The 25,000-nt window shown below is 43.6% G+C and overlaps 1 protein-coding gene across 4 annotated transcripts in view; it reads right to left on the reverse strand.

Annotated features, from left to right (window-relative positions):
* LOC121694435 overlaps positions 1–25,000 on the reverse strand; it is a 51,295-nt gene that overhangs the window by 14,271 nt on the left and 12,024 nt on the right. For 2 of the 4 annotated variants that reach the window (XM_042074602.1, XM_042074604.1), the window contains 5 exons: positions 5,189–5,368; positions 4,627–4,716; positions 3,297–3,491; positions 1,753–1,932; positions 315–547 (listed from right to left, as the gene is read on the reverse strand). In XM_042074602.1, coding sequence (XP_041930536.1) covers positions 315–547; positions 1,753–1,932; positions 3,297–3,491; positions 4,627–4,716; positions 5,189–5,368 — 878 coding nt within the window. The remainder of the gene's footprint in view (positions 1–314; positions 548–1,752; positions 1,933–3,296; positions 3,492–4,626; positions 4,717–5,188; positions 5,369–25,000) is intronic. The other 2 variants (XM_042074603.1, XM_042074601.1) reach the window with 1 other exon arrangement.

The raw sequence follows: 25,000 nt of genomic DNA on the forward strand, positions 1-25,000 counted from the left end.
TCTCTCCCTCTCCCTGTCTGTGCTTGCATGTGCTCACTGCTCTGTGTGTGTGTGTGTGTGTGTGTGTGTGTGTGTGTGTGTGTGTGTGTGCTCACTACCCCTAGTGTATATGCATGTGTGGGTTCTTAATGTGCTCACTGTCCATAGTGTAGAGTTAAAATTCATGTGTGTTCCTCTAAAACACTATTCACATTCACAATTCACACTCACATGTGTGTGGGTCGTATGGATTATGCATACATCTGTGTGTGTGTGTGTGTGTGTGTGTGTGTGTGTGTGTGTGTGTGTGTGTGTGCGCGCGCATGCATAGGTACCTGTGCTCCTGTGCGGTGTACTTGAGCAGCTCAGCCAGCTGCAGAGGGTACTTGCAGATCTTCTGCACGGGCGTGAGCAGGAAGCCATCGATGGCGATGTCGATCATCTGCTGAAGGAGCCGACAGGCCTCGAAGAAGTGCTGGTAGCGGCCGTCTTTCATCAGCTTGGAAAGCTCCATGCATGCGTCCAGGTGGTTGTTGCAGTACTCCGAGTAGATCCAGAAGCCGTCTTGCTGCATGGTTAAAGAACACAATGTTTAAAATAGGAAATACAACTGAATAAACATATATCTGGTATACTCCTGTGCCCACGATCTGAGCACAATTTCGCAAAACGCAAATTTCGTCATCAGGGCAGTTAATTGGGGCTTGCCACCAACCCTTTGGACCCACCCACACAGCACGCATTGATTAGGCATGGACTGCAGATAAGAAGCACTCTACTCCAGGAGAAACAACCATACTGCACAAACATCACCCAGGTGTGCTCTGTACTTATCATAGGGCATACATCTCTCTCTATATCCCCACGTGCCTGTTCCTGCACAATGCAAGAACCATCACCCAACACATTCCAGGACATCTAGAAAATGCAACAGTGATGATTGGGCTACTCTGTGTTCTTTGTTCTGAGTTTATGCATGAGTAGCTGAAATGCCATACATTCATACGCAATCATATTCTCAGTTAAACGTATGATTCTACAATATCTTTTAATTACCCTGTTCAGCAACGTGTATGTAATTCCTCCCGTCGGCCTATAAACACCGTGCTCAGCGCTTTTACTATATCCTCAGGGTCTACAAGCTTACTCTAGTGCTTAATAAACGCCATAAGTGCCTCTCATGATTGTGTTGTGATTACTACATCTGTAAAACTGCATATCAAGTAGTTCAAACTATAACCACTTTAAATCAATTAAGGAGACCATTCACCTCCCCCCCCCCCCCTCCCCCCAGAGCGTCTGTAAATGAGAACATTTTACTCCCCAGGACTCGTAGTGCACATGCATTCATTTCATTTTGAGCACAGCGCCATGTTTGAAACAACAGAACATGAAGTAAAGGGACACGACATGAAAAGGGTGCATGAAGCGGTGTGCGTTGAAGTATGCCCAAAACCTTAGTTTATCAAGGTATTTGTTGGTGATTATTCTATGACATTATTGCATTATTTCTCATTTAACCAATGCTTTAATACAGAGGAATACTCAAGGTTTACTCAGGGTTAAGTGCCTTGCTCAGGGGTATAATGGCGGCAGCCCCGGGGATCGAACTCGGGGTCCCAACCACTACCACGACCACCTCCTCATAACTAGAGAAGACAGTCAACACGGATTCTGGAGTCTTTACTCAGAGGAGCTGTGTTGGTTGGTATTAAGATCATGATTACACGTGACACGATTATGGCCCACAGTAGGAGGTGATGGCTGACTCACGTGCTCTAGGAAGCAGGGCCCAATCTCGCTGAGGTGGGGCTCCTCTGTGTTGTATTGCTTCTCCAGATCCCGCACGAAGCCCATCTGGAATCTGTAGATGTCCTCAATGTTGCCAAAGATGACTTTCAGCTGGTCGTCGTTGAACATGTCGATGCGCTTCCGGCACTGTCGTAAGTAGCCCTGCAGAACAGTATTACAGTATTAAAGATGAGGGTGGGATTGGGTGAGAAAATCCTCATAAGGCGTAATCTATGGGTGCTTGTGTGTCTGTGTGTGTGTAAGTGCTTGTGCAGGAGTAAGTGCAACTACCAGCTAGCTGGTGCATTGCTGCTATTTATGCATTGACAGCCAGAAAATCCCTGACTTTGATGGAGTCTGTCTATTAGTTAGATGTTGGCGTATCAGACGCTGAGAGAGAGATAGATAGAGAGAGAGAGAGAGAGAGAGAGAGATAGAGAGAGAGAGAGAGAGAGAGAGAGAGCCATGAGTAGAAACAAGATATTTTAAATGACCCCCTCAAGCTCCCACAGAGGAGGAAGTTGTCGCCTCAAAAAAAAAATCAAGAAAAAAAGGTAAAGAAAAAAAAAAAACAAGAAGGAGTTGGCACGGCAACAGCGGAATACTGCAGATGCTGCAGGAAGTGTCAATGATATTTGTAGCATTCTCTCTAGAGATATGACTGCATCAAACATTACCAATGTCTCAAACATACTGGATGGGGGGGGGACTGGAGTATTAACGAGCGGGCAGAGCATAACCAATTTTAATTAGAGCTGATTATCATTTTGAGCAGTTTTTGTTGTGAAACCTCAAACATGGCTGACTGTTCCCAGTGGCATGTGACAACACTGTTTGATGATATACACCACAGTAAGCACACTCCATGTAAGTAAACATATGAATAAATAAACACAAACAAACAAACAAACATATATAATAATAATAATAATAATAATAATAATATATTTATTTATATTTATTTAAATACAAATAAAAAATATGCAAATAAACAAATGAAATGTATCAAAATAATGAGAAGTAAGCCAAAAATAGTCTTTGGGTGGTAATCCCACATGAATAATATTGATTCTCAGTTCACAAAGGAATTATCTCTGGGTATGGATGGTGGTGGTGGTGGTGGTGGTGTGTGTGTTTGGGGGGGGGGGGGGGGGGCATAATATATTGCATAACAGGATTTGAGTAGAAGACACCAATAGGCTCAGGCAGTCTCTCTGCACCACTTTCCAGAAAAAGGTAATCCATCTGCAATCCAATGATTTCAATCTCTGTATTATCACACTCTGACTATGCAGAGGTGGCAAAGCTGACGGATAAAGTGAATCTGAGAGCGAGTGTGAGGAAGACTGAGAGTGACTGAGTGAGTAACTGAGTGAGTGAGTGAATTAGTAATTGGCTGACAACCTCTCTGTCTGACTGACTGAATGAATGACTGACTGAATAAATGAATGAATGAATGAATGAATGAATCAATCAATGAATGAATTAATGGATTAACTGAGAGTGTGTGCCTTCTGCCATCTCACCTCACAGATGTCCTTGAGGTGCTTGATGTAGTGGCGCTCGGTGCTCATGATCTCGTTGATCACGTTGGCCCTCATCTGGTCCCGGTTCTGAAGGGGCTGGCCCAGCGTCAGGCAGTCCAGGTCCAGGTGGCCGTTCTGGACCTCACTGGTCCCCTCCACTGGCTCTGCACCCGTCTCCTCCTGGTTGACCCAGAGCTGCGAGAGACAGGAGAGGGGTTTACGATTGGGAAAGAGCAGGCTGAGGACCATGCCGCCATAAACCCGCAGCAATATACACAAATATGATTTGGTTTAGGGGAGAAATGATCTGGAACTGAAACTCCACTCATAGGACAGGTTTTGTGACATAAGTGTTTCAACTGTCTACCATGTGAAACCTGACCAGAAAAATTGCCTGACTTCCCAGACACCAAGAGTGTATTTAAAGCTATAACTATTTATGTCTTAAGGCTTCGATCACACTCTTTACCTTTTAGAAATATTACCACAACTCGATTCATTGATTAGCTTTCTTGATTCCGCTCAAGTATTTATGACCCACATGATGGACATTTTCGTTAACCTTTGGCCTACTTCAGTGATCAATATTATCAATAGTTATGTCTCGCTGCAAATCAATCGTTGCCACCATTTGTTGGTGACACAGTTTTGGTGTCTTTATGAAGCCCTTAAACCCTCTAGGACTGCATTGTTTTGCCCTGAAAATGCAGGTGTCCTTACATTATGCTGACGATTACCACTGACTGTGCCCAAAATAAAAAACTGCAAGTCTTCATTATGCAGGCTTTGACTGGTTTGTTACGGGCTGAAACCTGTATGACTCTCACACACACACATAAAACACATACACACACTCTCTCACACACACTCACACCCAATTTAGCTCCCTCAAGCTCATGACCTATTGGTCGTGTCATTTGTCAAACAAATTGCGACATTGCGTCGGCTAGCCCATGGCACATTAATACATCCCACTGCTTTGATGGCAATAAAAGATAAGATGTGACAGCACAAATAAGCAGAAGACAGGTAGCATACCAAAGCACACCACTGCAGCGCACTTATAAAGAAGCGTCTAAGAACTAAGTAAAAAAAAAAAAACTATGTATCAGAAGTGACAGAAAGACAAAAGGGAAAAGAAAACTATAATGCTTTATTTAAATGCTACATGGTTGGTCTGAAAACAAAATCCCTCTAAAACTAGTGGACATGTAAAGCATATTGAACACATGGAGCTCTCTGGATGTGGCATAGAGAGATGGGTTTTGAGACAGCAGCTTTGACAAAACTCGGCGTCACTGGATGAATTTGTGATCTTTCGGGAACGCACCTTTGCTGTTGTGCTTTGGAACCTTGGAGTTGCTATAGGGTTGATATAGAAAACCTGTTTTGTTTGGGGCTGAGGAGGGTGGGGTTCGACCTTTGGGGAGAGAAATGACAGAGACACACCTTTTTGTGGATCACAATCTCCCATGAGATCTCTTCAGGTGATGGCGATGAGGGGAATGTGATGGCAATGACAGACAGTTCAACACTTAACTAAGCTTTGTGAGGAAGTTACACAGGGAACAGCATAAGACTGCTATTTAACTTGGAATTACTCAAAGAGGAGGAAGGGGGGGGGGGGGGCACTCTTCTTCATCACCAATGGTGACCAACCTTACAGCGACATCACAATGATACTGTGGGGTGCAGGGTGAGATCAATGGCATTGAGGATCTATCAGTTACACTTGAAAAGAGAGCGAGTGAAGGAGAGAGAGAGTGGAAGAGAGAGAGAGTGGAAGAAAGATAGAGTGGAAGAGAGAGAGAGAGGAAGAGAAAGGGAGAGGGAGAGAGAGAAAGACACACATTATGGATCAATCCTTCGCCTGGCCAAGGGCTTGCACTCACCCTCACGAAGCTGGCAGGGAACCAGCCCTCCTCATCGTCGATCTGGCCCCACCACCAATCCTTGTTGGAGGCGTCCAGGACTTTGATGACGTCCCCCGCCTTAAAAGCCAACTCCCGGTCCGCCATGGTCACATGGTCCCATACTGCCTCTGCGCTGACGATTGAACCTCCGCTGATCAACTGGACGGGACAGGAGGGGAGAGAAGGAGAGATGGGGAAAGTACAAACACAAATAAACAGTGTGGAGGAAACAAAGTGTCCCTGTGTGTTCGGTCTCGGCCCCCTAGAAGTCTCGGACTCTAATCAATTTAGAACGGTCTTACTCTGACCGCCAGTCGTCAGCGTTTCTTAGAAAATGTGGAACAGTCTTTCAATTCTTTCACACATACTCTCTCTCTCACACACACACATGCACACCACAAACACACACACACACACACACACACACACACACACACACACACACACACACACACACACACACACACACACACAGCTCAAGAGACAGAGAGGGAAAGAGAACAAGAAGAAAAACCTATAGCTGCATCTGCTTCCTGCTGAATGTTAATGAACACCCCAGCCAAACACATTGACGAATTGTCAAACAAAGAAGGCAGTAGCAACAGCAACAGCAAACAACGGTGGAGGTTTGGACATGCAAGGACCACAGAGGCAGTTACAGCAGCAGGCTACTGGAAAATACAACATGTCACACACGCAGGGCAAAGAAATCCAACGAATATCAGATTACAATATTACAGATCCACAGAGAAGTACACAGCCCGTGAGTGGTATCCTTAAAACGTGGAAGGTAAAGGGGGGAAATAAAAGGAAAGATTGACTTGAAAAATCATATTTAGACATGCCGTTGCTAATTCTAGAGAAACTCATTTATCGTGGCAAGACGTGGCAGAAATGAGCCTCTAGCTGGGGACTACATAGTCACTTTGAATCCAGAGGAGGTTTTTCTTCTGTGCAGAGCGCTTTGCATAAGAGATCTACACTACACAGCAGACAACTCTACTGCTGGAGACCTAATTAGCACACTCTTGTCAAAAGACACATGACTCAACACCAGAGTGAATGCGAAATGGCACAAAAAATTAGACGTTCACGGATCATTATGTGTTTTTCAATTTTTTGTAATCGCCTTAAGCCCAGCTCATCCTTCAGTATCCAAACAGATGAGGAAACACAAAAAGAATGACAGGCAGAAGAGAAATCAAGTGGGGGGTTGATGACAGGGAGAAAGGGGGGGGGGGGGGGTGTCCATTTTAAGACACTTGATTAAGGTAATCACTCTCAACCTGTCACAGGTACTGAGCGTGGAGGCTTACTGCTAGCTAGCATGCTGCACTAGCGTCGTCATTTGTATTCCTGCTCGGGAGTCGGTGGACTAAAGGCCACTCTCATTAGAGCCAAGCTTCTGGGTTCTGCCTCATTCTGACTGTCACACTTCCTGGCTCTGCACAACTACCGCTCTCTCTCTACCCGCTTTCTAATTCACCTTGAGGCAGCACTGTTAACCTTGACCAATCTCGGGAGGTAGATTTTGGTATTCCTAACACAAGGTACTGAGGTTATTTTTTTTTGTAGAGAAAGATGACAATGATTGTCAAGAACAGACATGAAAATATCCACCTTTCTAGCTATCTTTCTCTCTCTCTCTCTCACTCTGTCTCTCTCTGTCTCTCTCTCCCTCTCTGTCAGTGCATTTAAATAACCTCTCATGGCTGTCGCTAGCTCGACAGAGCGCTCTCAATCTGTGCATTCTGTTCTCATTTACATGTAACGCTTTTGCCTCAGATGGTGCCTGTTTTCTTGATCAAACACTGGGGTTAATTAATGGCCATTTGGAGCCTGGATGCCTCTTGAAGCTAGCGCATGGTCCTGAAGGGCCGAGTAGGACAATAGATTAACCAAACTAGATACATCAACAACCCCCATGCAGGTACAGTACAGCACTGAACACGTGGGCAGCACTGAGGTTTGTCCTACTTAGCGCTTAGATCATTACTGTAAAGCAGACATGTGGACTCGAGTCACATGACTTGGACTCGAGTCAGACTCGAGTCATGATTTTAATGACTTCAGACTTGACTTGATAAAATTCGGCATGACTTGCGACTCGACTTGGACTTGAATACTATTCACTCGAGACTTGACTCGGACTTTGCCTCTTTGACTTGTGACGACTTGACATGTCTCGAGTCAAAAACTAAATTTCCTGATCGTGGACCAGTCACCCCAGAGATGCTTTCCCTCCGCGACTAAAAAAAAAAAAAATAGCGGAGACAAGCGGCCAGTCCAGAGCACAGTTCAGTGCTGCCGCTACCCCCACATGCGTTACGCACTGTGTGTAGGGCACCAAGAGACAGAGAAACGACCAACATTTAGCTAATAACTAGTAGCTTTACTGCAAACTGATTTACTGCAAACTGAACGTTTACAATGTCAAAATGCACCAACAGCATGTTACATAAAGATGATACTTTTCGAGTCCTCTCCATTAAGATCCAACTTGAATTTATGCTAGCCTACTCCATTTAATTGAGAACCCCATCTAAGCACGCACGAGGGAGAGAAAACGAGTGGCAGGTTCCAGCTGGCTTGTCATTGTTGATGATGATTGATATTTCCTTTTAAATATAAGAAACGTATAAAAGGAAATCATGAAGGCAACAAATACGAGATTAGGGGAAATTGCGGATTTATCCGGTTCTCACTACTGTTATAAACTATGAGATCCAGGTCACTATGACATAGGCTGCACTCACTGTGATTTGGAAAGTGGACAAGAATATGAAGAGTTGTCTTTGCCTTTGTTTAATGGAAATGGTGAGTCTTGAAGTAGGCCTATTCAATAATTTGTTTACATGAAGCACATTGATATGCCGATTGAAACGCATTCCACTCAGCTAGCTAGGTGGCTACTGGCTACCAGGCTCATAATTCACATTTAATTGCAAACAGAAAATGTCAAGCAAGCATCATGTCATACATGCATCTATTTCCAAAGGAATGAAAGCTGTTTGTGCCAACTTAATATAATGCTTATCATTGTTAATATTGTGCTATTCATGTGGCACAAAAAATGTTTGAGTTTGTGGACTAGCCATAGGAATGGAGCTGGTAAAAAAAAGATCATTATGAGAATGTGTGGACAGTGGCACACAATGGGCTTAAAGTGACAGTGCACCATTTACAAATGAGATAAACAGCATCAAATGTGTAGTATTTCTTAAGAAATGAATACTTTAAAACAAAATTACTGTGTCATTATTATCTTTTAAATAATATAAAAGTGTTGACCTTGGCTTCCCTTATGAGTCGCCACTGGCAGACAGCCTAATAAATTGTTTGCAGGCAAATCTGTGGCCTAGCGCAGTGAAATGCCATCAGTCAAATTATTACTCATCCTTACAGTGGGCTCCGAAATTTGGAAAAACAATATTTTTATTTGTCATGTAGCTATCCGTTTTGTACAGATTACTCAGGTATGCACATGTGTATATTGTATGCGCATGCATATATCGTAAAAGATTTCAAGACAGAAACATTGAACATATTTTAATCTGTATTTATAAAAAAAAATTCTGTGGATTAGATGGAAGTGTTAAAATTATGATCGATAGTCTAATAATGCCATTATTAAGTGAAGAGTACCTGATGACTTGTTCAGGACTTGAAAAAGATTGGGACTTGGACTTGGACTCGACTTGGCTTTGATGAGACTTGGACTTGGACTCGACTTGCCCTTCTCTGTATTTACTTGGGACTTGACTTGGACTTGAGTGCTAAGACTTGGGACTTACTTGTGACTTGCCAAACAGTGACTTGGTCCCACCTCTGCTGTAAAGCACTGTAGGATCTCTGGGCTGCCTCTAGGATACAGAAGACAAGTATTGCCTTGCTTTGGTTCTAACATGATCAGCTGACGAAGAGGTAAAAAACAAATATCCATGAGAGAGAGAGAGAGAGAGAGAGAGAGAGAGCGCAAACACACAGAAGGTGCAGAGGGCCCACGTCGGTTGAGCTGAACTACCTGCTGACAGAGCTGAAGCCCAGCTCTGGGGAGACTGGAGGAACAGGCTTTACAGGGAATGGAGGTAATTATAACTGACCTATGTCTGAGAGCATCAACATGAGAGAGAGATGAAGGGAGTAAGGAGGAGGAAAGGAGAGATAGGGAGAGGGAGAGAGGGGGGATAAAGAGAGAGAGAGGGAGATGAAGGGGGAGAGAACAGAAAGGGAAAAAAACAAAGGAGAGGGTGAGAGGGAGGGGATAGAGACAGGAGAGGAGGGAGTGAGGAGTGAATAAAAGAGGAAAAGTGAGTGAGTGAGAGGGAGAAAATGAGAATGAGAAAAAGGGAAATGTGCAGAGTGAGAATGAGAGAGAGAGAGAGAGAGAGAGAGAGAGAGAGAGAGAGAGAGAGAGAGAGAGAGAGAGAGAGAGAGAGATAAGGGTCTGGTCCTCAGGGCATTGCTCCCCGGCCACAGCTGAGAGAGTCCCAGAGGCGGCGCGAGCTGCAGGTGGTTTCCCCTGACGCCCCTGTCAGTGCCCACTGCATACCCACGCCATCCTCCAGCCAAACTGTATGGGCGCCTCGATGGCTTTTCAAAATTCTCATCAGCCCACTACAAACGCCTCGCTCTCCAATCTAAACCCATCTGGGCCAAAGCACTCCGACAACAACAAGCACCTCTCCACACCATTACCTCCTCACACACTCACACCTCAACTAATGACATCTCCATAGGCACCTCTCTCTCTCTCTCTCTCTCTCTCTCTCTCTCTCTCTCTCTCTCTCTCTCTCTCTCTCTCTCTCTATCCTCACAGCACTGAATGAGAGTATTCCCCCAAGAAAGATCCCATAGATACATTAAGTGCTAGTTTGTAATGATCATTATATTTGGGGCCTTTGATGCTGGCTCTCATTATAAATCCCCAGCCATATCTTTTCTGTGAACATGTCAGAATGAATAATTTGTTACATAATCAATGTGGGAGCCGGGTGCAAGTGGCTCAGCTCCACGTCTCCCTCATCATCAAAGGAGTCGGGATGCTCAGAGCAGGCATGACAGCCACCGCATGCTATCACAGACCAGATAAGACACAGATCCGAATGGAACAGAGGAGGAAGAGAAGATTAGGATCAATCCATATCTCTCTCTCTCTTTCTCTTTCTTTCTTTCTTTCTTTCTTTCTTTCTTTCTTTCTTTCTTTCTTTCTGTCTCTCACTGCCACTCTGTCTATCTTGCTCAGCTTTTCAATCAACTGACAAAAAGTGTTTTCCACAAGAAATGAATCCATTTCTAACACATCTGTCTGAAAAAAGACCATATTTATCAGACCGACATAATTCTATTAAAATGCAATGACCCTAATAAGAACAACCATGAGAATATTGCTTACAATCATGCTACATATCAACACATGTTTTTGTCATAAAATCACCGAAGAGAATAACATACCCAGAGAATAATAATGTTCTTACCATGGTTGTTGTAGTAACCTGTAAATGCTCTGTGAGAGTATGCATCAGAAAAGACGTAGTCAAAATGTCATTGTTTTCAAAAAAGAAATGAGAAAAAAGAGATGCGGAGAGGAAAACAGGATCAGCTTGAAGAAAATAGACCGATAACCTTCGACGAGAAGAGGGTAACAAAACTGCTTATTTTGTTTGTTTCAAAATATGCCGCATATGAATCTGCAGACGAGCTGATACCACCGGCATTCCAAAGGGGAGCATCCTCACAGCATTCCGGAATCTGACTGGCGCTCCAGCCCATGTCTGGCGAACAATATTATGTAATACACTTATGTCTCTAGTCTGAGGGCCAATCAAAGTGGTTCTCCCTCAAACCGGCATGAAAAAAAGAAAACACACACACACACGGCCTTGGCTCACACACACAAACGTACTTTTATGAAAGAGCAGAGCTGAACAGACACCTATTCAAGGGCCCTCCTGCAAATGCCATTAAAAATCATTTTTCCCAAATATCTGGATGGAGAAGAAGTAGTATTCTGAGAGAGAGAAAGGGTAGAGGCATAGAGGAGGGGAGAGAGTGAGTGTGTGAGAGAGAGATGAGCAGAGAACAGCAAGCCCCTTGGTGTGTTCAAACTCCATCTCCACTCCGTTCAAAAACAAACCCAGTGCACCAAATGATGTGCTGTCCTGTCTGTCAATGCTGTGAAGCAAAAATAACAAATAAATAAATATATATAAAAAAATCATTTGAAAAAACGCATAAAATCTGGCACCACATGCATCCGCATGTGACAAAACCACCTCCGCCCATTAAACATTCATGATTTACAACACTAGGCACCCCTGAACCTGTGTACCAGATATCCAACACAGAGAAGAATGCATTGGCAAGACTGTCCAAATCTCATTTGAATAGAGTACATTGTGTAAATGACCGTAATTACATCCTGGATTCATCTCTCAACTCTACTGCTTTTGAGGGTGGCTATGTTGACATAGGGAAGGGGCTATAATCTAGTTGTCTATGTAATATTGATTTCATATTCAATCGTGATGAAAATCTGCTTGTGTGCTTATAAAATATTTAACTGAATGCTGATGTTTGTGTTATACATGTGGGCGATGACGTAAATGCCCTTGCCTTGGAGAGTGCTGTTTTGAAGCAGGGATGAGAGTATTGTTATAGGTAAGAACACCCTCTTCCTACCATATTGCATTAAAGCATACGGATTAAAATGCCAGCATTGGTTCAGGGACCAAACCGGGGCGAATTTGTGAATTACCTCCACTAATCATGTTGTCATCCCTAGGGTGTGTGGATCAATAGACAGGACGCATTCTGACAGATACCCTTTGGATTTTGTTTCCAGAGGCCGCCTACGATTTATAGTAAACACTGGTGAAAACAAAACGTGGGGAATTCGTTCACTGTTAAAATACACAGACAAATCCTGTGCCACAAAAACACAAATACAGCACACGGAGAGGGGAAAGAAACAGAGGAAGAGGCAGGAATCTCACGCCGGTGCAAACCATATCACCAATTCACAAACAAGACGGAGAAGAAGGGGAGAAGCGTGGACACCAAACTACGACCACCACCATCACGACCAGCTGCGACCACATACACGTTTTCAAGACAAGACACGACAAAGCGACGTAGGGAGAAATAAATGTGTAATGTACCAATGTCATTCAAATTACTGTGAAGCCATGTTGAAACGTTGGGTGTCCCCCTCTGTCAATGAACGCGCAATAGCTCCCTTGCGGGTGGACACACAGTGGCCCATACGAAAAAAAGAAAATCCGTTAACGCGAACCCAAGAAGAACATTAAAATAACGTTCACTAGTACCAGAATCACGATCACGGTAAAGACCACCACCGTTTGTACGTCCAAGGTCATGGTGCATTGCAGGAGACTGTAATATTCAAGATGATGGACTGAAAGGCTGTTTTCTGTTGTCAACCTGGGGTCTGCCGTGCAATTGTCCATGCATCCACCATTGCAATTATAAAAGGTGGGGTAAACATACAGACGCAAATAACACAAACCGCCTCCCTCCTACACGCACTTTCTCCCACTGTGTCTTATCGTGGCGCATTTAAAAGCGTGCGAACAGAAGCAGCATCCTCACCATCATCATCTTCATCATCATCAGTCTCAACCGATAATTCTTCAGGAGTCAACACCCGCTGGTGGTGCTGTCCGCCGCCGCTTCGCGGTCTCTCTCTCTCTTCCCCCTGTATATTTCTGACCCTTTTAAGAGAACGCCATCGGGATACACTGATCACGGGCGGATATTACCAATTCTGAGGGAATCACAAGAGGCAGCTGTTGCCGCGCTGGCTCTCCCTCTATAACCCGACTGGATGTGAGAGGTAGCCGAGGCGCGCTCCTCCTCCCCGCTTGCATGCTAATTCACGGAGGGGCTGTTAAGCCCAGCGGAGACCCAGGCTGCCGTGGGATGGGGGAGCTCGATCAGTTATCCTGCAGCCTCTTAAGTCATTATGCCAAAATATGTACTTAAGAAGCCACTTCTTATCCGCTACCTATTCTGTACGTAACATAAGAGAAGGGGTGGGGGGTAGCTGAGGCTCTACAATTTATAGAAAATCTCAGGATGGTGAATTATGACAACCTCACTAAATATAGGTGGATATAAGCAAAGAAGCCGTTTATAAATAAATAAATAAATAAATAAATAAATAAAATAAAAATGACCAGGTGAGTGTGCTTGTAATGAGAGGGATGCTAGAGAATGTCGCAAGCATGCAGGACAGGAGGGGACACCAGCTGGTCCCCTCCGATGCTTCGCGCTGTCAAATGTCTCCCCTCTTATAGCCCGTTGAATGAAAGTAGCCGCCTCCGCCTGCCTCAAGTAATTGAACTGCCATTCGATTTCATGCCCTTATTCCGCCTCGGTGACCAAAGGCTGCACGGCTACTCGTCTGTATGGAGGCACGAAGGGGAAATTAGGCTGCGTAGCGCACATAAACAACAGACTCTTTCCAGCATCCTCCCCAATCCTGAACCTCCCGTGACCCTGCATGTTTCACACACACACACACACACACACACACACACACACACACACACACACACACACACACTAGCACTCTCTCACATCAAAACTTTTAGCAGCTCTTCCTTAATTAAGGACTTGAAGATGCCAAATTGATTAAGACAGTGATTAAGTACTAATTAATCATTTTCATGCTTATCATAATTAATTATCCTCATGCAGGTAGGCTATACATGTGAGGTCACCCCATTGCATCACTCTGCATCAGAATCCCCACTGGATGATCAAGACCTTGGTATGCAACAGAGACATCCTGGAAGGGGTTAGACCTTCAGAATATCACTCAAGTTCAAATCATTGTGCAGGACAGACCTTGGATATTTGATGTAGTATCTTTCTATGTTCGATGTTACGTGGTTTATGACTTAATGCTTGATAAGCAGAAAATCCTGTAAACATCTGGAAGCTACAATCGAGCCCAGGCAACGGCAGTGTATACTCTCAATTTCACAGTGGACACACCATAGGCATAGAGAGCTCAAGGGACTGAAGCAGGGGTTGCACTGAGGGCTTTGGTGAGGTCCACAGGAAATTGGGGGTTCTGTTGAGGGAGACAGAACAAAAAAGCAAGGCCGATGCTCCGCTGCGCTGCCTGCGATGGTCTGCTGGGAATGGCTGCCCAGGAGTATTGTGGGTCCCCTCGCACTTAGAGAGCATGACTCATGTGAATGCGCCGTCCAGACGCTAGCTCAGTATGGAGGAGAATAATAGCTGAGGACAGCTCATTCACACCCCATCCACCCCCGCCCCCCCCCCCCCCCCCCCCCCCCCGACTCTCTGGAGCGTTGGTGCCTGAGCCCTTGGAGATTTGCAGACGAGACGGACCGGTTCAATCTGAGCCCTGATAGAGCAGAGCAGAGTGAGTGAGCGTGCGAGAGAGAAACACTAAGAGATAAGAAGTCCTTTATTTTAGAATTGTTACGAGAATGGCTGTGTTAGACAAGAGTCAAGGGTGGACGTTGTGTCCAGGTGAGCTTAGGGGGCCCTCCGAGGTATTATGTGAAAGCATACTCAGTTATTGTGCATTTTGATCATGTCTTTAGATGAGTCTATACTAGGAAGTATATACTGTTGGTCATGTTGGAAGGCCATGGCTTTGTTAGAACACATTCAATGAAAAGCTCCCTCATCACATAGAGCAACTGTAACCTTTTCCCTGCGATACATTCACCATATGGCTACACTGACTACCGGACCAACTAAGCTCACAGAAATTGATTCTCCCAGCTCTTGAATACTGGGCATCCACGATATTGGATATAAACACAGTTGCTCATATTGCATTGCAATACCTCTCACTTTCAATCTGTCAATCATTCCATCCTTCTCTCTCTCTCTCTCTCACACACACACACACACACATTCTCTGACTCTTTCTCTGTGGTGAGGGGGTAGTTACATAAGTATGGGCTTGTGTGCCCTGCTCCGCCACCCACCCACTCCTGCTCTGACATTTAGACAACAAAGGTCACATCTGAAATTCTAAATTTACAGAGCCGCACAAATGCTAATCCAGTCATGAATATCCAGGCTAGCCGCGATGAGTTTGTTCAAACCGTCTCCATGCTCTCAATGGTGTGGGGGTGATGGGGGGGGGGGGTCATGTGAGACTCACTGTCTCACTGTCCAGTAATCACGGTCTCACTGTCCAGTAAACACGTTTCTTTTTTTTACCCCTCTTTCTAACTGTCTGTGGCTTCTCTCTCCAAGGTTGTGTCTCTTTTTTTCTTTGCTGCTTCTTTCTTTTGTTCTTTCTTTCTTTTTTGTGTTAGCAGTCTATCCAGTCAGCAGAGTTCCCTCCCTTGCTGGTGCACTGTTTACTCTGTGTATACTAAAAGCAACACATTAAGTCCCCTGCTTTAGGAGATGTGGATTATGGAAATGTCTGAAAACCTCAGAGGAGAACCCCAGAGAGAGAGAGAGAGACTGGAGAGAAGGAGAGATAGATAGAGAGAGAGAGGAGAGAGAACAAGAAAAGCAAAGAAAGGGGGAGGGAGGGATGTAGAAATCAAACAAAAACTTCCAGCTTGTGACAGTTTCAAGGTATATTTTTAATCTCAAAATGGTTAATAAATTCAGTTAGTTTTAAAACAATGTAGCATTCAGCTAGCCTGGCTAACGTCAGACCTCATCTCATTGAGATGGGGTCTGGGAACTAGACATTCATTTTCTTGTATTTGAAACCTTGTTTAGGAATGCCCAGAGCCGTTGATTGGGCGCTACGCAGGGTTGGGTCGTAACGGATTACATGTAATCTGGATTACGTAATCAGATTACAAAAATCAAGTAACTATAATCAGCCCAGATTACAATAAAAAAATTGTGTAATCGGATTACAGTTACATTGTTGGGGATTACCTGATTACATTTTATCATGCAAACAATGCAACTTTGTATGATAGCCTAGCTATCTTTTAATTTGACAAGCTTCGGGCTTGCCGGTTTGATCCCCAACCAGTAGAAAAAATGTGGGCGGGGGAAGTGGTTGAGCACTAAAGTGCTGAAGTGCCCTTCGAGCAAGGCACCTAACCCCTCACTGATCCCCGAGCGCCGCTGTAGCAGGCAGCTCACTGCTCTGGGTTAGTGTGTGCATCATCTCTGTGTGCTCACTGTGTGCTGTGTTTCACTAATTCACAGATTGGGAGACCAAATTTCCCTCACGGGATCAAAAGAGTACTTACTTACTAACTTATTTACTATTGGGGCAGGTCTCTCGGCACACTGCCTGATCTTTTGTAGCCTCTTGTTTTAGTGTTACCGTTTACTTTGAGAAAGTCAGCAGGCCCCCCTGGTTGAAAAACATCCCAAAGGAGTCATTTTCTCACCCCCACAATTGAAATGGACATGGTGTCATTCAATCTCAGGCCATGTACCTGGGTCAAAAAAATCCAGCGAAAGCTAAATTAATTGTCCAGGTGTGCTCTTATAAAGGTTAAGCTGAGTTGTGCATGTTTGGAGAATAGTGATCCATGATCACATCCATGATGACTAAGTGATCAATTTTGGGATGGTGAAAAATTCAACCACCAAAACACCACCACCAAAGTGGAGAATACCTATAGAAATGTATTAGTTTTGGGTGTTTTTCAGAAAATGGGACCTGGTGACCTCAAAGTAAATGGTAACACTAAAACAAGGGGCTACATTATGATTTTTGGAGGAAAAGATCAGTTAATACACACAGGAATGCTTTACTCAGAGCAAAGAGATTTCTTAGATGTAATGAAATAATAAAGAGAAAAATAGAATGAGAATTCTTTCATCAATTCAGTGGTGGCGTCTTTTACTTAAGGGACATATTTATTGAAGTAATCTAAAAGTAATCCTAAAGTAATCAGATTACGTTACATGTTTTTGGTAATCCAACTGATTACGTTACTGATTACAAAAATTGCCATGTAATTTGTAATCAGTAATGGATTACATTTCAAAGTAATCTGACCCAACCCTGGCGCTACGAATGTATATCAAATACGTCTGTAGGTAGCTCATAACAGCTTCGGTGTGTCGTCATCGTCTTGCTGCCCTCCCTCCGTTCTGTGATTGGTTCCTTTGTTGAGGTGAAAACGAAGTCCATAGAATCCAGGCTGCCTTGCAGCGTGAATAAAATCGCATGCGTAAGGCAGCATGGGAAAACCCTTTTTTTGGTTGAGAAATACAAGAGAGAATACAAAGGCTGTATGTGAAAGGTAAGGAGAATAAACCTGTAGGTTTAAACCTTACATACTTTTGATTGGGAAACGTTTATAACACTGCGACGGGCACTAACTTTTAAATTATTGGTCCAACCTTTCCAATCACATTGATCAGAGATTGGAGATCAGACCATGAACTCATGTCAATTCTTGATGATTCATGAGCTATTAGGGAATGAAGTAATACATAAATCATGTTCTACCAAGAGTTTGTAGCCATTTTTTTGGTAAAAGAACCACATTCATAAATAATGATTCATATTTTATAGAGGTCAAATTAGCTGTGTGTGTTAAGTAAGCACAACACCAACAGTACAAATGCACTGATAAAGAAAGCATGTTTTCACATTCCTTTACTAACTTGTTAACTTCCCTAACTTTTGTGAGAAACACAATTGTTTGGAGAAGCTCTGGGGAATTCCTTGTGTGCTCCACCCTCTGTCCCATCTCATGATGTATGCCAAAATAAGGCATTAGTCAAGCACAGCTCAAAACTGCTCTGGTACAAGAAGGAAACTATGTTGAATTGGGTTGCAGAGTTGTTGTTGTGTTTTTTACTTCGACTTCTCTTGGGCTATCATCATTTATGTGAAGTTCTGAACCCAGGGCTAGTCTTACACAACGAATTAGTGTATGTCTGAACCGACCTTCTAATCAAAAATTGTGACTATGTCTGGCACACTGCTACAAAATAATTATCTTTTGAGCTTTTTCTTTGAGCTCTCTCTCACTCTCTCTCTCTCTCCCTCTCTCATTCTCTCTCTCTCCCTACTAGATGATTACACATATTTTGCTCCCCATTAGCAAATTACTCTATTTGTGGCACATGATCTGGTAATAGACGAGAATGCCCAACCCCACCCTTTTCTCCGCCTGAACAGACTGCTTCTTTTGTTCTTCCCCCCACAAACACCCTCCTCCGTCCCCCTCCTGTCCTCTCGTCGTCCGCGCTCACTTCCTGTTTCCTGCCCAGTGGCTTCGGCCCCCTAGCCCTTAGCCGCAGCGCCGGACTAAGAAGGGCCTAAAAATACCGCATAGGCCTCTTCCTGCATAATGCTGTCGCCATTGTTGACTGTCACAGATGTTTATTAGCTTAATTTTTCAAGCGCTGCACACCGGGCAGATATATGCCAGTCAGCAGGACACTACAGAGACTGCCCTCGAGGAGTAAACAACCAGCCTATGAATTCAGATCCTGTAAGCGCCACACACACACACACACACACACACACACCAAAGGGTATGAGTCAGAGACGGGTTATTTTTGAAAGAGCGAGTGATCTCAGATGCCGTATTGGTGTGTTTGTGTGTATTCATCCTGTTGCCCAAAAAGTCCTCTCAGTATTGAATGTGGTCGACCTTCCCTTTTGAGCGAGGTGTCAGGAAGAAACACTCTACTTTGACTCAAAGGACAAAACCACTTGATAGGCACAGTGGACACAGCTGGTTGTTTTCATATGATAAATAGCTTTAGAGTGAGGTGCTGTTTGGGTACCTGCACTTAGTTAGCTTGCTGTCCCTAAAAAGTTACTCAGACACTGCATATTTGACCATCTCTGAATATTTGTTGAGGTGGTATTGCATGTGGGATATTGACAATAAAATATAATTCAAATATGAACTAGATTGGTTTTCACTGTTTTTCTCTGTTCTTTTGGGCACAAGCAATCTAAAAGTCAAGATCCAATTCTGCACTGAGAAACAAAATAGAATCACTTCCAATTATTTCAGAAATATTAAGCTTTTGTATAATAATTGTAATTCCTTGTTTTTCATTATGATAGAAAAAGAATCAAGAGTATCACAACATTAAACTGGCACTTTCAAATTGTGAACTAAGTGGGCTATCAGGAAAAACAGCTTAGAAAACTCCAAAGCCTCCCTCGTGTATGACTGAGAAGAGGAGAGAGAGAGAGTAAGAGGTGTTTGAAAAATAATATAATGCTTCACGTTAGCCATGGATACCATATCTCCACATGGAACAAAAAAAAAAAAACACAGACACTGAGCAGGTCCAGCCATGCAAGTGGGATCATTAATTCACAAACAGAGCTTCCCCACTAGCCTAACATTAGGGAGGCCTGGCTAACAGAGACGGTGGAGATGCAGAGCTGGAGACATTTCAGTATTTCAGGCTTTGCTAGTGACAGGAGGCATCCGGCCGTAACCCACTACACCACCTGGGGCTAGCCACTGGCATAGGTGTCAGTGGAGAGAAGGAGAGAGGGAGGGGGGGAGAGAGAGAGGGAGATAGAGAGAAAGAGGGAGAGAGAGATAGAGAGAGAGAGGAAGAGAGAAATAAAGAGGAAGAAAGAGGGATAGCAAGCAGCAGCTTCCACAGAGTCCCACTGTAGCATCTAATTAACTAGGATGACATCATGATGCTACAAATGTTGATATTATTCACATACAAATCAAACTCTGATACAATAGAATCATACATTTGACCTATTTGTTTAGTGGACTTACGGCAATGTAGCATTCTTAACTAACAACATTTGACTAAAGCAGCAAACAAATCATCAGTCTTGTGATCATCATTAAAAGCCACAGAAGAAGGCTGTACAGGAAATGAATGCGCTCTGATTCCAAAAGGTATTCCCTTTAAAACCTGACACTCGGCATGTCTATGCATTTGGGTGTATTTATTTGCTCTTAGTAAATGTCTTAAAGAAACACAGGACAACGGCCCTAACTGCAGGATAAATGCAGGGAGAGATGTAGACACTAACAAGCATCACAACCCAGAACAGCTGCTCAATTAACGGTTTCCTTTAATCTCCCCAAAAGAAGTGTTTCACTTATGAAAATCCATAAAACACATTTGCCTGACTCTCATATCCTTTATCCATCCTGCCATGGACCGGCAGACTATGAATTAGAATATTAGTTATGCAGCAAGAGAGAGAGTGAAAGATGAGAGAGAGAGAGAGAGAGAGAGAGAGAGAGAGAGAGAGAGAGAGCAAGCTACTTAGTGTATGGTGAAAGGCTAGGATTATGCAACAGCAGCGGGATATTAGCCTCCGATGAAGTGGCAAGCGGAGGCTCCGTCAGGTCAGAAGGTAACGAGTTAACAACAACAGCAGCACACCAAGAGGCTGACAGCTGCCACGGAAAAATGAAAACAATCCGCACTCTAATCTCCACGGGTCCACCAGGCAGTGCGCAGAGTTGGACATCAGCCCAGTCTCCCCGGCACAGAGGGAGCCCGTCTTTCTTTCTTTCTTTCTTTCTTTCTTTTCATTCATTCATTCATTCTTTCTTTCCCTATTTCCTTATTTCTTTATTTCCTTCTTTTTCTCTTTCTTTTCTCTCTCCCTTCCTTCTTTCACCCTTCCTGTCCAATTCCAATAAGCTGGACGACGTGGAGAGTCTACATACCAAAGAACAAGCCGCAAAATCACCTGAGGCTTCATGCTGGCACTGTAACAGAGCCGACAATAACTTACCCTTCATTTATAAAGTTTCACTGATGGAAATGGGATACTTATTAACTGGTATAGTCTGGCGTAGTAGTAGTAGTAGTTTTCCCATCACACCATGCTGTGGCATTCTTTGTAATTAATGTGTCCTTCATGTTTCATAAATACTTCCTCCTCCTCTAATAACACATGCGTATTGACAAAAGAATGCACAAACGTGTGAAGCGTGCGTGTGTTTTGTATGATGTGTGTTGTGTGATGTGTATGCGCATGTGCATGTATTAGGATGTTTATACAAGCCTGTGTGTGTACATGGCTTTGTGTGTGTGTGTGTGTGTGTGTGTGTGTGTGTGTGTGTATGTGCTTGTTATTATCGAGGGGGATGTCCAGCGCTCTCACAGCTGGGGTATCGTTGCAGGTGTTTTCTCACCGCTCCCTCATCGCATCACAATGCAGCATTTTCACACAGGATACATTGAAACCGGCAGCAGCTGGCTGAGGAGTCGGTCAGCCTTAATAGACAGCGTAACTGAGAAAGCGGAAAGTCCATCGTTCTCCCCTTTGTCCTGCTATTATGTAACTCCAGGGGCCGTTCAGCATAACTTGGGCTTCACAGGGTGCACCGTGCACCTGACATAGTGTACAGGCCCCCGGCACTGGATGGAGTCGAGTGCAAAGACTCGCCCGAAAGCTCAGCACCACTGTTCGCATGCTTCTCCATAACTCTTCTCGACAGAGAGCACGCAACACTAACAATGCCGCAAAATAAACCTGACATAAAAGACCGAATTCAGGTACGTGGAGAGAATAACTGGATGAAACACACACACACACACACACACACACACACACACACACACACACACACACACACACACACACACACACACACACACAGAGAGAGAGAGAGACAGAAATGCTTTCTTTGACTTCAAAGACTTGCAGGAAAAATACATGAGTCTCATTTAGTGTTAGCCAGGCTAACTTCACACACCCTCTCCATCATGTTCAGGTTCATGTTAAAGGCATGAGAAATGCTTTGATGCTGCCAGCAACACATTGAGATAACGAAGATGCAGCATTCCACCAGTTGTTCTCTTCAGGTCAGATGCCCTAATTATGGCTACCATAACATGATCATGATATAAGTTTTCATCTTAGGCCGTGTGTGTGTGTGTGTGTGTGTGTGTGTGTGTGTGTGTGTGTGTGTGTGTGTGTGGATGTGTGTATGTCTCTATCTCTCTCTCTCTCTCTCTCTCTCTCTCTCTCTCTCTCTCTCTCTCTCTGTGTGTGTGTGTGTTTGTACATCTTGTATGCATTACTTAGCTACCACCCTTTGTAACAAACACATGTCTAATTGAGCTTGAATAGACAGCCCAGCTGGATGAGGGGGACTCACATCACCACACAAACACACACACATGCTGCCCAAGACTTGCATCAGCATCAGCCTGACTCACCGTTGACTTTCATGAATAAGTGATGCTTATTGACCAGAAACCTAGGGTGATTGTGGCGGGCGGCAGAGCACCTTTGAACAAGTTCTCTGATCAGTGCATGTCTGAGCACGGACGCTGCATGTTCAATAATTCATGCACCACCTATAGCTCTCCTTACAAATGAAGTTGTGCTCATCCATCATCTTCTCTGTTAAACAACAACATGATTTGTATTTACATCTGACCACACACTATAGCTCTCCACAGACAACCAATTTCAGTAAAAAGTATACTCAACTACACAGGACGTATGGTAGATTATATGCCATGGTGTGTGTATTGCTATTTATCGCTGGTCCATATGCCAATTGCAGTGGATATTATGTACACTCATGTACAGTATATCACCAGAGATATATTAAACATGCACAATGTGAACATTGTTTTTCATTTTGTAATATTTTGCCTATTTTCACTATGCTGAAAGTTATCTATTGAAGTACAGTATATATGAATGTTTAGTTGGGAGAGTGACGGAGCTGAGTGAACATTTTACACACACCCCAGATTTGCATAATCTCCGCCTCATTTGCACTGAATCAGGCCTCAGCTGCTACATCCCTGCCGGCTCTTCTTTGCGCTCTCCCCCTCAATGCAGAGCATGTCCAATATCTAGAGGATGACAGAGCCAAGCTATTGAAAGCAAATCCGAGCCTGTATGTCCATCTGAAAACGTTCTGCTCGCACAGTGTGTTCACATCATGCACAGCGCTGCCACAAGTGAAGGATATATACTCACTTAAAAGTTCCCAATTTACTGTAATTATGCGTAAAGAATCAATAGGTAACGGAGACGGAACGTGACCAGAGAGAAGACAGAATTGGGGAAAGAACTGTTACAGAATTTATAGGTTATTATAAAATAAGAATTGGAGAGTTAGAGCAATAATGTTGCTCTAATGTTAAAATGTTTGGTGGGTGTGAGATATCCCACATAAGGTCAAAATCGTGACAGGATTAACCTAAGAATAAATCCTTCTCCCGCAGTCTCATAAAAGCACCTCTCCCAGCAACATGAAATAAAGGCTGTTGTCAGGGCGATGCATTTCACTAATCAAACTTGCTTGACACTAATACTTTAGTTGCTTAGCATGGGAGCAATCACCTCAACTCATTGGATAATTAAAAACAGAAATGAGCCTGAAGAACACCCCTTGAGAGAATGTGTGTGTGTGAAAGACGGAGCGTGTAAGTACATTAAATGCGTTGTTTGTGAATGTGCAAATAAACGTGTGTGTTCATGCACTAATGTGCATTTGTGCCTGTGAGTGTGTGTGTGGCTGTTACCATGCATGCGTGCACACATTCCTGTCTAAGAGTGTGTGTGTGGAGATGTGCATAGGCATTTATATGCATTCCAGAGGGCAAGGGTAAAAGGGCAAAAGTTAAACCCCCCTCCCAGGGGTCTATTAGTGCGCGTGCCTGCTGATTAAATGTGTGTGTATGCATGTGTGTGTGTGTGTGTGTGTGTGTGTGTGTGTGTGTGTGTGTGTGTGTGTGCATGTGTGTATGTTTAAAAGAGTGGGAGAGACAGACACAGAGACAGAATGCATGTATGACCAATGCAATAATTTGCCGATATTGTATAGCACAGTTAGGCCAGTAAATCTGTAAATCTAAATTTGAAAAAGAAAGACAGATAGCGGTGCTCCCATACACTATGAACACTTACCTCTAAAACATAAAACTACCATCTTAGGCTTAATTAAATTATGCATAATATTAATTGTATTTCTTTATTAAAAAGTGGTAAAATAGCATTGTTTTGACAAGCTGGTAAGAGTATATGTTATGATTAAGCAATGAAAAAGTGAGGTTGAAAATGTCATTTATTCAACCAATTTTCTCAAAACAATGGTAGCCTAAACAAAATGTAAACGTTTTTAACATTTGTGAATCATTATATTAGTGACCGGGGTCATAGACGCCTATACCGTGGGTGCTTCGGGACTCGAGCACCCACGGAAAATACCCACATCTTACAGTCCCGGCTAAATTTACATTAATTTAAAATCAAACATTGCAGTTAGTGCTAAATACAGCATCTTTCATAATGTGATTGGCTATGTTGCTGTCAATCCCCTGCTCCATATCCTAACCACCATTGAGAGCGGCTGTCGGATGAAAATTCCTCTTTGGACACTTCCCACCTGAAGAATTAACACAAGGCCATTTTGTCGTGGCTTCAGCCCCGAATGTTTAAAATGTAGCCCCGAATATCATTTTAAAAGCAGTCTGTACAAAACAAGTTTATTGTTTTGTGACACAGCTAAACACTGGTACCTCTCTATAGAACGTTAATTACATATTGATGTGATGAGGTCGCAACTCGCAAAAGTAAAGCAGAAAGAACTCACGCAAATCTATCTTACAACACGAACAGACAGCTTCATGTGCAGGGGAGTGAGCACGCGCACAGGTCTTTTATGATTGTTTGCTTAATGGTGTCTTGCTAATTCACTGAAGAAAGACTTATTATTATGGATAGAAAGGACATTCTGAAAAGGAAAGGATTAAGGCAATGAGGAGCAAGGCTATAGCAGTTGAAGACTCATGTTGCTCTATCAGCAGATGAGAAGGACCTAAGAGTGCCTCTGACGACATGACTGCTTCATA

Source organism: Alosa sapidissima, chromosome 20 (genome assembly GCF_018492685.1).
Source record: "Alosa sapidissima isolate fAloSap1 chromosome 20, fAloSap1.pri, whole genome shotgun sequence".
NCBI lineage: Eukaryota > Metazoa > Chordata > Actinopteri > Clupeiformes > Clupeidae > Alosa > Alosa sapidissima.